Source organism: Hylaeus anthracinus, unplaced genomic scaffold (assembly GCF_026225885.1).
Source record: "Hylaeus anthracinus isolate JK02 unplaced genomic scaffold, UHH_iyHylAnth1.0_haploid 11994, whole genome shotgun sequence".
NCBI classification, from domain to species: Eukaryota; Metazoa; Arthropoda; class Insecta; order Hymenoptera; family Colletidae; genus Hylaeus; species Hylaeus anthracinus.
The window spans coordinates 14,360,686-14,375,673 of NW_026534341.1; the positions used below are offsets into that span (position 1 = coordinate 14,360,686).

At 36.2% G+C, this 14,988-nt stretch overlaps 1 protein-coding gene across 8 annotated transcripts in view; it reads right to left on the reverse strand.

The window, feature by feature from the left end:
- Positions 1 to 14,988, reverse strand: part of LOC128888581 (slit homolog 3 protein) — a 362,389-nt gene that overhangs the window by 14,379 nt on the left and 333,022 nt on the right. For 4 of the 8 annotated variants that reach the window (XM_054145576.1, XM_054145577.1, XM_054145575.1 and 1 more), the window contains one exon: positions 2,245 to 2,852. In XM_054145576.1, coding sequence (XP_054001551.1) covers positions 2,245 to 2,596 — 352 coding nt within the window. In that variant the 5' untranslated portion in view covers positions 2,597 to 2,852. Of the gene's footprint in view, positions 1 to 2,244; positions 2,853 to 10,443; positions 10,600 to 10,942; positions 11,471 to 14,988 lie in introns of those variants that run through there. The other 4 variants (XM_054145582.1, XM_054145574.1, XM_054145581.1 and 1 more) reach the window with 3 other exon arrangements.

Below are 14,988 nucleotides of genomic sequence, written 5' to 3' on the forward strand. Positions count from 1 at the left end.
AAGTTATGTGCACTTATGCAAAGTGATAAACGTGTTATTATAATGATAATTGCAGAATATATTCAACATACATTATGTATATTGTATGTAAAATTTTTATATTAAATATCGAATGTAATTAGTGCATCAAATTTGCAGTCTAGGGAAAGAGTTTTTTTTAATCATTTCGGAATCCCAAAATACATATTTGAATATAAAGAAGAACAGGAATTTCACGAAAAAAATTGGAGTATTCTCGAGACTAGCGTCTCGAGCACAATCGTTAATTGTATCTCGTCTCAAATCCTCATCTACGTTCAAACCACTTCCAGTCACGTTTCAATCTTCGATAGTTGCATTTCAATCAGTATCCGCTATACACCAGTCTCGGATAGCTTCCTTCATAACCACCCTATTAGCGATAATTAATTATACTACAACTTGAATCACGAACATCTCGTTTCTACTTCTCAGTAAACACTACAGAGAAGGTCCTCGTCTCTATTTCTAATTTGTGACTGGGCGATGGTGCAGTTGGGAATTGCTGATTAACTATGGAAGGTAGAAGCACGAGACGGGTACCGACGTTGATCAGGATTCATTTTAATTTAATCGCACTTTTGATCCCTCCAGGGATTTTTGTTCCATTCCCTCTGCTTATTTAAACTTCCCCAATGTCTTTAATCATTCTTTCCCTCGGTGGAAGTACCATTGTTAAGTATCCTCGAGAGGGATTTTGAGTCTTCGATGTACATTAAATTAATACTACCATCAGTTATCGCAATATCGAGAAACGGGTATTCCTTTGTACATTTGTTCTCCGTTTGAACGGAATAATGGATTTCTAACAGTAAATTTTGTAAAGGTACAATAGTCCAGAAAAATTCCCATAAAAAATCATATTGTTATGGAATTATTTTTGAAATGTATACAGGGTGTTGCAAAAAATATGGGACCCTTATGTTGCAGTATAAAGGTCATACTTTAAAAAATTTCAAGGTCATTGGCATTGGCAATGAGGTATTTTCATTATTGTAATATTGATAACAAGACAAATTCAGATATGTATATTATATTGACCTTTAGATGACTTTGTGAGGAGTTGTTCTTATAAAACCATACATAACCAACGTACAAGAGGAAAATGTTTAGTTTGTTGGGGGACATACAGTGGGTGTAGAAAGTATTCGTACACCGATCAATTTCCCCAAAAAAACTGTGTAAAATTCTAATTTATTAACTTATTTTTTATAAACAATGACATTCTACATATTCACAAAAATCTCTAGAATAGATAGAGTACAAAAAAAATACCTACTTACATAAGTTGCGAAATTAACAAGAAAAAAACAATTAATCAATAGAAATGTTGAAGCAATAAGTATTCGTACAACTGTTTAAGTTATAAACTTCGTAAAAAAAAAAAAGAAATTTACGTTAATTTACAAGTACATAGTACTTCCTTCGTGGGATTTCGTTTTGATTTTATAATTATTGTAACTTTTTTAAGCATTAGATTAAGTAAATTATTAGTTTTTCGAAGTGGGATCTTTTTCCATTCCTTTATTAGAACCTTTTTTAAAAGTACTTTTCTGGAAATTTGATGTTTTCTAATTCGTACGGAGCAATGAACTAATGTGTTTACGTTACAAACTCTACTGTAAATGGTTCGTTATAAGAATCATTCAAATACTTATTGTTTCTATACTTTTACCCACCTTTGTTGTTAATTTCACAATTTATATTAACTAGTAAATGTTGTTTGGACTATATCTATCTTAGAGACTTCCGAGAATATGTAAAATATTATTGATTATAAAAAAAGAAGTTAAGAAACTACAATTTCACGCGAAAGTTTTATGGGAAATTGATCGGTGTACGAATACATTCTACACCCACTGTAATTTGACAGACAGAAACATTATCTCAGGGTTATATTTTTCGAGATTTCAAGGTTATTGACGTTTTTTTAAATAGAATAGTGTATTTTTTTATTGTAATATTGTTGCTGATAAAGATAGAACATGCATAAAATGTAAAACGTGTATAATAGTATATGTTGATCTTCAGATGACCTTGTAAGAATTGTAATATTATAAGTTGACCTTCAAGTGATGTTATCACTTGTATAACATTATATGTCGATCTTGAGATGATCTTGTAAGGAGTTATTCTTATAAAATCATACTCGAATGTACCATACATTACATATTACAATAACGGAAATACTCCACCTAACAATAAGACTAAACTAGAAGCACTCACCGATAGAGCTGAGGGAGGATTCCTCGAGGACCGCGAGGCTGCTGTTGTGGATGGTTAGGTGGCGTATGTCGAGGCCGAGGAACACGTATCGCTGCAATTTCGGCAAGTTGTTGTGCCTCAGCCTCAGGTAAAAGATGACTGTGTTCAACTTGCTCTTGAGCGTGCTCATGACCTTGGAGATACGCGCCATGTCCGTGAACTCGCACACGATATCCAAGCCGGATTTCTTGAGGCTGCAGAAGCAGGGTGCGATGTCATGGTGGGAGGGACAAGATTGTAATGTTTGCCCCATGCTCAGGCCTATTATCACACACACCGCCCAAACCAACGTCCACAAGCCGTTCTCCTTCATCTTTTCGTTAGCCCTCTTCGACTTGTCTGACTTTCTTTGGTTACCCCCCTCCCCCCCTCCCCACGAACGATTCTCTATCAGACTTTGGCTAATTCGTCTTCTCCCTTCGCACCGTCCCCTGTGTCGGTCTCCTTTAGTCGAGTCGTTTCTTTCTTCTTGTTCGCCCTCGCTGTTCCTCTACCTGCAGCCTGCTACTTTGCCTCTGCTCTTCTCATATCCATTGTTTGCACTTCCGCGGTGCACCACTACTCCCAGTCTGGAAGCATCAGACAAGGGTTCTTGTGAGCAGTGGATCGAGACTGGTTTCTGAATTTTTAGGTATGGTAAAAGTTTGGCAATTTGGTCTAATTGGGATATTGCGAGTAGAGTTAAAATTTGTATAGCATGGTGGTATCTTGGTTGTTCTTAGTAACAGTGAATCGAAGGATTCAAATAGGGGTTGTAGGATCGTTCTTGGTATTTTTATGCTAATTGTCTGAATTATAAATGAGCTCGTGACTGTTTATATATAGGTTCCAGGTAATTTTACAATTTTTATGGTACGGTATATAAAAACTTGATTATTTCAACTAATGGTGAAGCGTGGGAAGAAAGGTTGTGAGATTGGTTTTGATATTGTTATGTTAGCTGTTTAAATAATAAAGAGGATCAAGACTGTTTGGATGTTTATATAATTATAATATTATTATTTCGCTGTATACAGGGTGTCTACGTATAACCATTCGAAAGAGCGTTAAATTTCCCATCTCCCTGATGCAAAACTGAAATTTCTTATGTAGATTTAACAAGTAAAAAATTAGGTCAAACTTTACATTGTGACAATTTAAAAAAAATTTGACTTTTTTTCTATCCGTTTTACGGTTTCAAATATATAGTTGTTTGGCGGGCACTCCTCCGGAAAAACTTCCTCGAAATCTCAGCTCTTGAATGGTATTGTAGGAAAAGGACGATAAAGTTTATCGAAATATTAGGATTAATAGTATTTTAATGAAAAAAAAAGAACACACAACTGATTATGCACTCAAAACGCTCGCTACAACTTGCCTCTCGGAAATCTCATCGACGACTAACTTCAAAACTAAGCCCCGCGTAGTAATGTACCTTTTGCCTTTTCGTTCGGTCGTCTTAACAATCGGCCGGCACAGTTTAAAACAAAACGTGATCACGCTCGCCGATCGATAGCTCCACGCAGTAGATCACACACACACGCACACTGACATACATTCACACATATTACAGTATTGTCAAACAAAATTGTACTCCTCAACTTGTACTTGTACTTCTCAACAAAAGTCGACTTGTCACTTTAAAATTAGCTTGACATCGGGTTTGATATATTTTTTGGTGACACTCCTGAGCCTCTCCAATTGAGAGAAAAACTGGTTTTTTGACACCTCAAGCCTCTTCCAGCCGTGTGTAGAGCCTAAGTGCGAGCTGAATAATAATTATTTTTGAACATATATCCATAGAATTTTCATTTTTAGAGTCAATGAAAATCTACCTCAGTGTACCGATAAATGATATGGAGGATCGATACAAAAGTCTAAATTTGAAAAAATAATTTATTGGGACTGAAGAAAGGGATTTTAACCAAAAAAATCGAAATTTCTCATATATTTTGACCTATAACACTTAAACTATTGAACCGATTAGAAAACAAGTGTTGAAAATTCGATTACCTTTAATATGGTGGTTTGCGTGATCCAATCGGGCGTTTCTAACTCGAGATATGGCCTAAAATGTGAAGCTATCTCAGACAAAAATCGAAAAAAATTCAAAAATTCATATCTCGAAAACCTACCTATAGAAAAAATTTCGAATTTAGCAGGCCAATATATATCAGAAAAAAATAGTAGTATTAAATGTACATTTTGGCTGTAAACTAGTGTTATCGTGAGTATTCCCCAAAAAAGGGATTTTCATAGAATTAAGACTAAAGACTACGTTACATATATTTATAAAATTTAAAAATAATAAAATAGGAAAATATACAGAGTAGTGGTAATAGAAATTACTCGACTTTAAAAATATCATGGTTTATATGTATAAAATGGAAAATACATTTAAAAATAAGATAGATACATTTCATTTTTTATACACAAAGATTGGTACTAACTGCTGTTTCACTGTAATAATGTTTACAGTTATGATGCAAGCAATAATGAACAGTAAATAATAATGTATACGTAGTTTAAGAAATAAATAATTCAATTATAATAGGAGATGCGTTTGAAGTCGCCCTGCTTTGCTGCGGCTTAGGAATTAACGCTCGCGTTATATGAAGTGCGAATAGAGGATAACGATCGTAGTTTGCGATTGTTCTCAAATATTTATGCGCCTCGTATATCTCGTCGTCGGAACGTTTGCGTTTGCGGCTCAATTGCGTCTCGAATAATTTATTTTCTCCCTGTTTACAACGCGCTCTGTTGATTACGAAATTGTTTCGGTAAATACAGTGGCTTGAACTGTTATGCTCGCCAAACAGGGGTGCGATGAGTTGCGTCTCGGAAAATAAACATAAAAATATTTTCCTATGACATTCTTCGAAAGTTCGTTGGCAACCACACCTCGACATTTACAGCGTGAGTAATTCAGAAGTCTGAAATTTATGTACTGAGGTTCTTCGAACAATTTTTGAAACGTTTGGATAGTTCATTTTTTTTTAAAAGTTCATTCGTTTCATTAGATTCACTATTTTTTTTCATTGGTTGTTATTTCTTTTTCGAATATTCCAGTAGAATAACGAAAAAAAAATCTTGTATTTTAACCTAAAACAAAGAATGATGTCCCTTAAATTCCCACAAACCGCTAATAGTGTATGTGCATACCTTGTGATAAAAAAGCAGTACCGTAACAAGGGCGTGGCGAAGAAGACGTCTGCCACGAGCGCAAAAGAAAGGATACCGACTCGGTTGAAAATTGCACGTGGCTTTCATTTTACTTGATCATTCTACTCTACATGAATCAGCACCGACTGGCACTTGCCGTTTTTCGTCTCCTGACCAATTAGACACAAACACGTACATATTATCGATACGATTACGAGTAATACGCTCCTGAACAACGAGCGGTTCGTTGGCTATGTCCGGTCGATCGGGGTAAGGGGAACGCATAATGACCGGGATTTTTTGAACATTTTCCCCGTATCATTCAAAGTATATGATACTTCTTGTCACTCTTGGTCGGTAATGCCAAATGTTTTATATTTCTTTTATTTTGTCATTACTGAATACGAATAGAAATTTTTTCTTATTTAGAATATAGATTATTTATTCATACAAATACCTTGGCAATATACATTATTGTATGTAAAGCCAAGTCATTTTTATGAGATCAATAGTATTTAATATATTGCATTTAGTAAAATATAGCATGTTAACATTTTATTTGTCACCATGTGGTTACGGGGAGGCGCAAGTTAGATGCTTGCCACAGGCGCTTCGTATCCTCATTACGGCACTGTCAAAAAGTATCCGGGATTTCTCATTTAAATTAGAGCCTTCGCTTAAAGCACGTATAATGCGATACACAGGTACACGTGTCACGTGTATCCGATTTAAACGTTTACGAGATACGGATATCAAAAGACACGTGTGTTTATTACACGTGTACACGTGCAATTAATAAATTTATAGTTTCCTGCCATTTATTAACTTTAAACTTGTATATTTATTCGATCGCATGAGTAGCCTTAAGTCCCAGCACGAAACCTTTATCTTCGTAATATTATAAGGTCAGAAGTCCCTTGCAAACCGTGACATTCCGTTCAGTCTGTCATATTCCTCTGTTCTTGTCACGCCGTTTTCGTTTACTTCGAGTCGTCATATTCTCCACGGAACAGCTTTGGATCAGTGAATATTGTTCGAGGGCTGGTACACCCTTATACAAAAGTATCGGTCGCCAAGGAAAAGATGGAAGTCGGCAGTTTCTTGGTCAGTTGAACAAATTCAAAAGTGCTGGAGGTCGAAAAGTATTAGCAGGTTAAGTGTACATTAGCGATCGTAAAGGCTAACGTCTTCGGAGGCCTTCGCGTTCTTCTGCTTTTCGCTCCCGACGGGACAATCTTTTGCCGTATGTCCGGCATATTTATGACACTTATGGCATTTATACTTAAATTCGTTTTTCGACACTGAATTTTCGTTTGTACTTTTGTTCGACTGCCATCGTTTCTTTCCACTTTTTTTTAACGAACATTGCGTCTTGCAACGTACTCGACATATCATTTTTCCGCAAGTCATTTTCTTCAATGATTTTGATATGTAGCGTTTCTGGGTTCGGCAGTTCATCGCGTGATTCTATCGCACAGCGAAAATTTTTGTATTTCGGCAGTAAACTATATAGTAACATGATCGCGAGAAGATCTGGATTTATATTTACCTCCATCTCTTTTAACTTATCTATCGCATCGAAAAATTTTCTCACGTGCTTCCGAACATCGCCACCATCTTCCAACCGCTGTAGAATGAGTTGCTTGAGTAGCGTCGCTTTTCTTGCCGGTTCTTTTCACTGATAAATGCCTTCCAGCTACAGCCAAACTGCACGTGATGTTTCGCATCCTTCACTTGATTCAATTCGGACGGGCTTATTGAGAAAATTATATCCGACTTCGCCTTTCTGTCACCTTTCACCCATGTCGCTATTTACTTCGCATTTGCAGCATTTTCCAGTGGTTCCGGCTTCATGGAAAGCCGTTTACATAGGACCACGCGTCGTTCTTCTAGCAATGCTTCCATTTGCATTTTTCAGGTATCGTAGTTCTCTTTGTCAAGAGTCTCGATTCTCGCGAAGCTCGATGCCATTTTTACTTCCGAACTTCCCGTTTCACAAGTTTACTCTACGCTTTCATAATGCCTGGGCCCATAACCTATTAGCAGGTTAAGTGTACATTAGCGAGTTTACAGATAACGTATTAACGAGCGTACTGCGGAAATTTAAAAACAAAGGAGCCCTGGAACGGCCCGCCAAAGAGAGGGCAACCTCGCGGCCCATGCTCGCACAAGAGATGGCGACACGTCCCACGTATTGCGCTTCAACAAAGAGACTGTTTACTCGTGCACACAGCACGAGAACACAAAGCGAGCGGTATTTATCACGTCCGCGTTACGAAAATTGATATAAATTTTGTGCGTTATGGACGAATTGTTTGCTAAGCGAGTAGAAAACAGGCGACAACACCGCACTGATTTTCGCGGAAGCGTGAAAATACGTAACAGTAAATAATGAGTCGAAAGTCGCGATACAATGAGACAAGTGAATTCGATGGCTAACAGTAACCGACTAAACCCTTCGAAACGGCAACGTGCGACGAACGATCAGTACGATATATATTTTATATATCGGTACGATATATAACAAGTTGTTGATTTCAACGTTCGAACCGTTAAGACACACGTTCGAATGTAGCGTTAAGAAACGCGACACACTGTCGAACGTCGCTGTATGCAAGCGACGCAATTTCGAATCGTTGCACACTTCGTTCCGAAAGAAATATGAACCGCAAAAGTTGGGTGTGGCAATATAGTCATAGAGAAGGTGATAAGGCATATTGTGATCTTTGTGGTGAAAATACAAACAACGAATTTTCTTACTGTGGAGGTTCTACAGGCTCATTGAGCCAACATTTCCAAGTTCTTCATGAACTTTCAGACGAAAATCTTACACCGCCGTCTAATAAACGAAGGTAAGAGGTGATAAAATTAATTTCGATAATTATAGAGAACAGGTACATCCCCACCGATTTCGATGATTTTTAAATAGATTGAGGAAATCAATATTTTGAACAACTTTTTCCTGTACATATAACGGTCGCTCGGCCTCAGTTTCCGAGATATTTGCAAAATACCACGTACGGGTGTAGGCCCTCGCTCTGCTTCTGAATGCCGGCTCACTTACTACTTTTTCAAATCTGCTCCGATTTGACAACGAAAGCGTGATTAAAAAAAACCTGATTTTTTGGGGATCTGTTAATCTGTTAATAACACTTGTTTTGCTAATTCCAGATCCTCGTGAAATCTACCGTGTACTATATTGAACACTTGATTTTTGTAATTTCATCAATAAAAAAAAAGACATTTTGCAAAAATAAACGACAAAAACTTTAATTTTTGTAATATCTTATTAAATTTTGAAGAAAAAACAAATGATAATTCCGTAAACTTTAAAAACAAAACAATTAATAATCATTCTACCCATATTCTTGAACGCTGATTTCGTCCGGCCCACTTGCTGCTCTTTCAAATCTGCCCCCATTTGACAACGAAAGTGTGATTAAAAAAATCTGATTTTTTGGGGATCTGTTAATAAAGCATTCGCGCGTCCAAATCCACGAACGGCGTTGACGTGGGGTTACTTGTTTACCCCACAGATGAGGCGGATGTTGGAAGCGAGCTTTTAAAAAACTCGATATTTTCGAATTTTATTGCCATTTACGCGGGAAAGAGACATCAAAACTGTGTCAGCCCGATGCCCTAGACTGTTGAACATGTAATCCACGCAACGTGACAACGTTCTAACTCTTACACTTGGGGGTGGACCACCCTTATCTCTGCCCCCCCCCCCTTCAGTTGGGGGCAGTTTTTCGGCATTCATCTTTAACATATTAAGAACAAACATGGTGAATTTCATCGCCCTCCGATGTGTGGAAGTGCTCCCTTACGAAGGGGGTTGAAAATTTGAGAGCTGTTCCACCCTCCCAAGGGGTGCCTATGGGATGCACGGTATGTGTGATGGCAGTTTCTGGATCAGGGGTGTCCAGAGAATGCATTGAGTCCAAAATCGAGTCTGTTGTTCAAAAATTGTGGATTTTACGGGGTGGATTTTGTAGAAGCCATCAAAGAGAGTCGCCCTAAAGTTTTTTTTAATTTTTTTAACCCTTTCTATTACTGCTGGCACCTTCAGAAGTGACGTTTTTTCTTTAAGGGAGTGAATTAACCCCTTCTCATCAATCGTCGCCAATGCAATTATGTACACACCTAGAGGACACTTCAAAACTACTCCTGACGATGTTTCACGAAAATCGGTTGAAAACTCCCATAGTTATGACGTTTTGAAGAAGTGTCCCTATTTTTTTGACGGCGAGTGTATGTATATATATATATATATATATATATATATATATATCTTATATACATTACATATAAATCTTATATGTAGATGATTATATATACATATTTATATTTAGATGATTATATGTACATACTTATATATCTTATAATATATCTTCTAAAATTCTATTAAAAGTATGTTAAAATCGATTTACAGATAAAAATTGCTTTAGTTTGTTTGTGTACAATTAGAGCAAACAGAAAAATAAAACAGTAAAAATAAAATAAAAATTGTTTATATGTATATATGTATATATGTTTATATGTATATATAAACAATTTTTATACATATAATAATATAATATTATAATAATATAATATAAAATAACTATTATTTCTAATAAATACTATTTCTTTAATTTGGATTCTACCCCGCTTCGCGCGAATAGGACCTAGAAATATATAGTAATAAAGAAAACAGAGACTGAAGGAAAGACACGTATGCGAACCAGAGAAAAATAATAATAAAGAATAGTGAAACAAAGAATAAACTTTAATTGTCGTTTCTTTGTTTTTACAGGTGAAACATTGTACATGTTGTATATAGTTCGTAAGTGATAAGGAAATAAATTTAAAAAAAATCTTTGTTTTTACAGAGAAACAAATTTTAGGTTATTCTGCCAGAATCCTCAACAAAACCTTTGATAGCTGTCTTATATATATATTTTGTATAGTATTTGATAAAAACTTTTAAAATTAGGTATGTATATTAGGTATGCAAAATATCATGAAAGGAATTCATACCGATCCATGCAGCCCACGCGTTTGTTCCCCCTGTTTGTCGCGAAATAGGTACTTTCCGCAAGTATGCGCAACGAAACAACACCGCGAGCCCACGTAATCACTAGTCATCGCTTTTGATGTCACTGCGCATTAAAAAACTTAGCCGGTCGGTGGGATTAATTGGCCAATCCAGCCTCAGGAGTGAACGCTTAAACACAGGGGAGCATAACACGATCACACTTTTTTGTCTTAACGCGATCGATTGAAAAGACTTCCAACCACGAAACAATCGATTAGTCTTTGTTCTTGCGCGACTATGCCTCTCGCTTTCCTTGGCACAGACGTTCGATTTCTCCGATAACGAGACGTTTTACGTGAAATCCTCTGGGCATTTGTTTTCACTTCCTCCGAATCACACTCGACGATACGATGTTATTTCTCCACTCCATGAAAAAGAGGCAAAAGAAACCTTACTATAAGTTTCTACTTGTGAGGTAAAATTTCCGTTTTATGTAGGTACCTGGTATGCTAACTTGAAACTCAATATTGGTTGTCAAATGCTTCAAGCACAGTTTTTTTGTATTACACTCGGTGACACGGCGACGATACTTTCGGTTCCTCGAAGAGGAGGCTCTCGATGATGAAGAGGACTTACTACACATCCACTATTCCTCAAAAATTTCTGATTTCGCAGAGATCTTTAATAACCTGACTGGACACTTCGAAACTGTTCTCAAATGCTTCAAGCACACTTTGTTTTTATCTCACTCGGTGACACGTTTGCTCGTTTTCACTAAGAGGCTCTCTAGGAAGAAGAGAGCTCGCTATACTCCTCCTATTCGTGTGTTAAAAATTCCTGTTTCGTCCTGTTTCGTACAGTAGTCTACCTCGAACCTTCAAAATTGTTCTTAAACGCTTAGCACACTTTTTTCGCGTTGTATGATGCCTTTCTTCGATTTGACGGATAGCTGGCTAGCGAAAGGAAGATATCCGTTATCGAGGAGTTGCTCGCGTCACGTTCCGTCCACCACTGGAGTGGAGTTTCTATCTTTCAGTTCGTATCTCGTATCTCTCCAGTACGTACGTGTTAATCGTCGGGTGCGGCGCGAACGCGAAGCGTATGGTCAATTTGCGGAGCACTGCTTGGTTAGGTCAAAGAGTTATCTAAACGCTATGCGCTAGTAGGATCGACGATCGGAACGAACAGCGAACAACTAAAATGGGACACATGATTGACCAGGGCACGAATGGGATTAAATGGATAGGCCAATCGGTAGAGAATTAAAACAGCGTGTTTGTGACAATAATACTAACAGCAAACCAATTCTGCAATTACATAAAAGGGGATGCGTAGATTAATAGGTATATGTTTTTCACTGCCAACTCTGTTCTGTTTTCTTGGTATAAACAATTTAATCCAAAAAAATCGTAATTTGTGTGGTTTTTTGCTTATAAATTTTAAATTCTTGAAATATAGGTGGTGGAATAAATGAGTAGACTTTTATTCTAACTTGACTTTAAAAACTGTATTCGAAACATACGGAAGAGAACGTCTGTTCTGTTCGCTAGAAGCAGCTCGAATGAATGAAAGTGAGGTCAGTAACGAAATTCTTCGTTACTGAACTATAGACCCTATCGGTCCCATATTTTGTCTAAACAAGCCAAGATAGGACGCAGCTGCACCCTCTTAACTTGTGTCTAGGAAAAAAACCCAAATGCGCAGAGATGGTTTTTGTAACGAAAATTTTCTCTTTTAGTGAAGAGAAAATCCAACATATACTATTGCAGCAATAGCAATGCTCCAACGAGATAAAATGTAGATGATGAAAATAATTACAGAATGAGACCTCGAATGTCTCGATCGGATAATGAGAAACGGAGAAAAATCGGGAAAATCGGAAAATTCAGCGTTTCTTCAAAAATTCACAACTCCCCCATTTTTGGAGGTGAAGCGCTGGCCTTTTGCTAAGTGGCGATTGATGTGTTTTTCATGTCTGCAAAACACAGAGATTGTCGGATAATTAGTTTTCTCACAATCATGATCTGAATTTTTCAATAGCCTTTTTTCCGTGGAGCCTGTATGCGTTTTATTTTAAAAAAAGATTTGAATAATTGATGTCATGTACTATGAAACGTATATTCTAATTTTTTGATAAAATGTTTTAAAGTATGAGAAAAACCCTTCTAAAGTTGACTAAAAAACGTCTGAACGCTCAATCGCGATCGAGCGGTGGGGGATACAGTGGCAGCCAATTGTGTGGCATTAAGTAATGGTAAAACCATTTGTTTGTATTTCTTTCTAATAAATATTAAAATATTGATTTTATGCTTAGAATTTCGAAAAGTTTTGGATGAAACAATTTTCTATAGAAATTGATACACGATTGAAAAGTAACGAAATGGCGCTACTTTGAATCACGAAGTTTTTTTCACGATATTTTTCTTTAAATATATTGAACAAAAGTTTCTATGTTTTCAGATACTTAGAGGTCTAATAAATACTATTTTTTTTTAAATCGAATTTTTGGGATAAAAGGACAATTTCTCTTCACGCTTTTCTTATATCTCTAACTGTACATCGGAAATAACATTATCAGTGCAGCCAAACCATACAATTTTTATTCCTCTTGTTGAGGGATTCTGTAGTGAATAAGTTATTATCAAATTTTTGTTTCTTTATTATTGACAGTAATTATTATTGTAAAAACTTAAACGTCCAGTCTATGTTTGGTTGTAGATACAGTAGAGGAAGGGACCCCATTATCGCATAGGTTCTTAATACCGTACACTGGACATTTATAAAAACTATAATATCTATAGGTCCAAACCATAAAGTAACGGTATCTTAAAGTATATTTTCATCTAGAAAATAAACAACAACGCCTACATCCAACACCAGGTGGCCTTTAGCCTGAATAGTAAATTTGCGCAGTTTTCAAGTTTTATTGCACGTGCTACCGAAAATCGTTTTTGCTTAGAAGTAAGTATGAACTCTCGATTTTACCAAATTACGTGTAGTGCAAAGAGCCTAGACTATTGTTTGTACAGATAGAATTTTTATGTTTTTGTGTTAAAAGTTGACATATGTATTTTCATAACAAGTACAAAGTACAAAATTCCCCAATATTGCATACCAATCGTAAACTAATTTCGCACTGTGTCATATTGGGGCAACACCTTTAACTAATGCGGGTAACTTTTTTTTACCTTATAGAAGACGAAATGGCTGCTCCAGCAAAGCGTAAAACATGGAATAAAGAATCCATGTTTTTGTTTGGTAGGATAATGTATAAGAAAAATGTTAAGTGACCTAATATCGACTACCTATACAGTCCCCAATACCGTATAGGCGATATTAGGCATCCGTTCTTCTACTTACCAGAAAGAACAAGAAATTCTAACGTAAGAATTTTTCTACTTTTATGTAAAAATATTATTTTTTTTAATAAACACATTATCAATAAACATATTTTTGTGTAATTTTATGTAACCGTAAAATATCTAACTCAATTTTCCAGTAAACTACAGAATGTTATATAGAAGTGTACGATATTGGGGTCCCTTCCTACGGGTTTAGCAATCACGAGGTACTCGAGCTATAAGAGAACCAGTTGACCCCAACAGACTACTGGCATCGCTAATAGGAATTAAATAATTATAATGCCTAATAGGGAAGCCAGCAAATGGTAACAACGAATGGTAAGTAAAGTAATGTAAAGTAAGAATTAATCCTCTACGGTCCTGTGTCGAGTAAGACTCAAGTAGAATGTACCGAATTCAGAAAATCGAAACCATAGAGTTAAATAAATATAGAGGAGAAACAAATGTAAACCTGGTACATTAGGTGTTATAGTCAAGTTATACGATTTCGCACCCTTATAAATAGAACTCACTTACTCTTAAGGAATTAGGTCACCCTATGAGTTCGCGCCACGTGTCTTCCATATACATTGACCGTTCTTGTGAAGTGTAAAGGGGAAGTATGTGTAGTGTACCCAATTTGAAATTACAAAAAGCAGGACGTTTTAAATGAGAATACCTCTCTGATACTGGTACATACAGTCAGTTTCATAAGTATTAGTACCCTCTATGACTATTGAAACAATTTTACTAAATTAAGTAATGGATTTTATTCTTCAAAATAAATTATTCATTATATATACGCACAAAAATAAACTTTATACATGCATGTATTTATAATGAAAAGTTTATCTCATCAAACCTAACATTAAAGGAGGATGCTCAAAAGTGCCTATTTCCCCAAATTTATCTAAAAGAGGATTATTAAAAATGTTCAGTTCCACTTTGTCTAAAGGAGGATGCTCAGAAATGGACAGTTTTGAACATTCTACCTTAGAAAAATGTTGAGTTCCACAAATTTGTTTAAAGGAGGATGCTAAAAAATATGTAAGCATCTTCATGTATAGACATACAGGGCGTCCCAGCCTTAGTGATACAGCGCTCTAACTCCAAAACTATCGGCTGAATGCAAAATTTCAAATATGGAAATTTCATGCAAGCTATATGTATATGCAAGCTAATGAGTATATACGGACAGGATCTTCA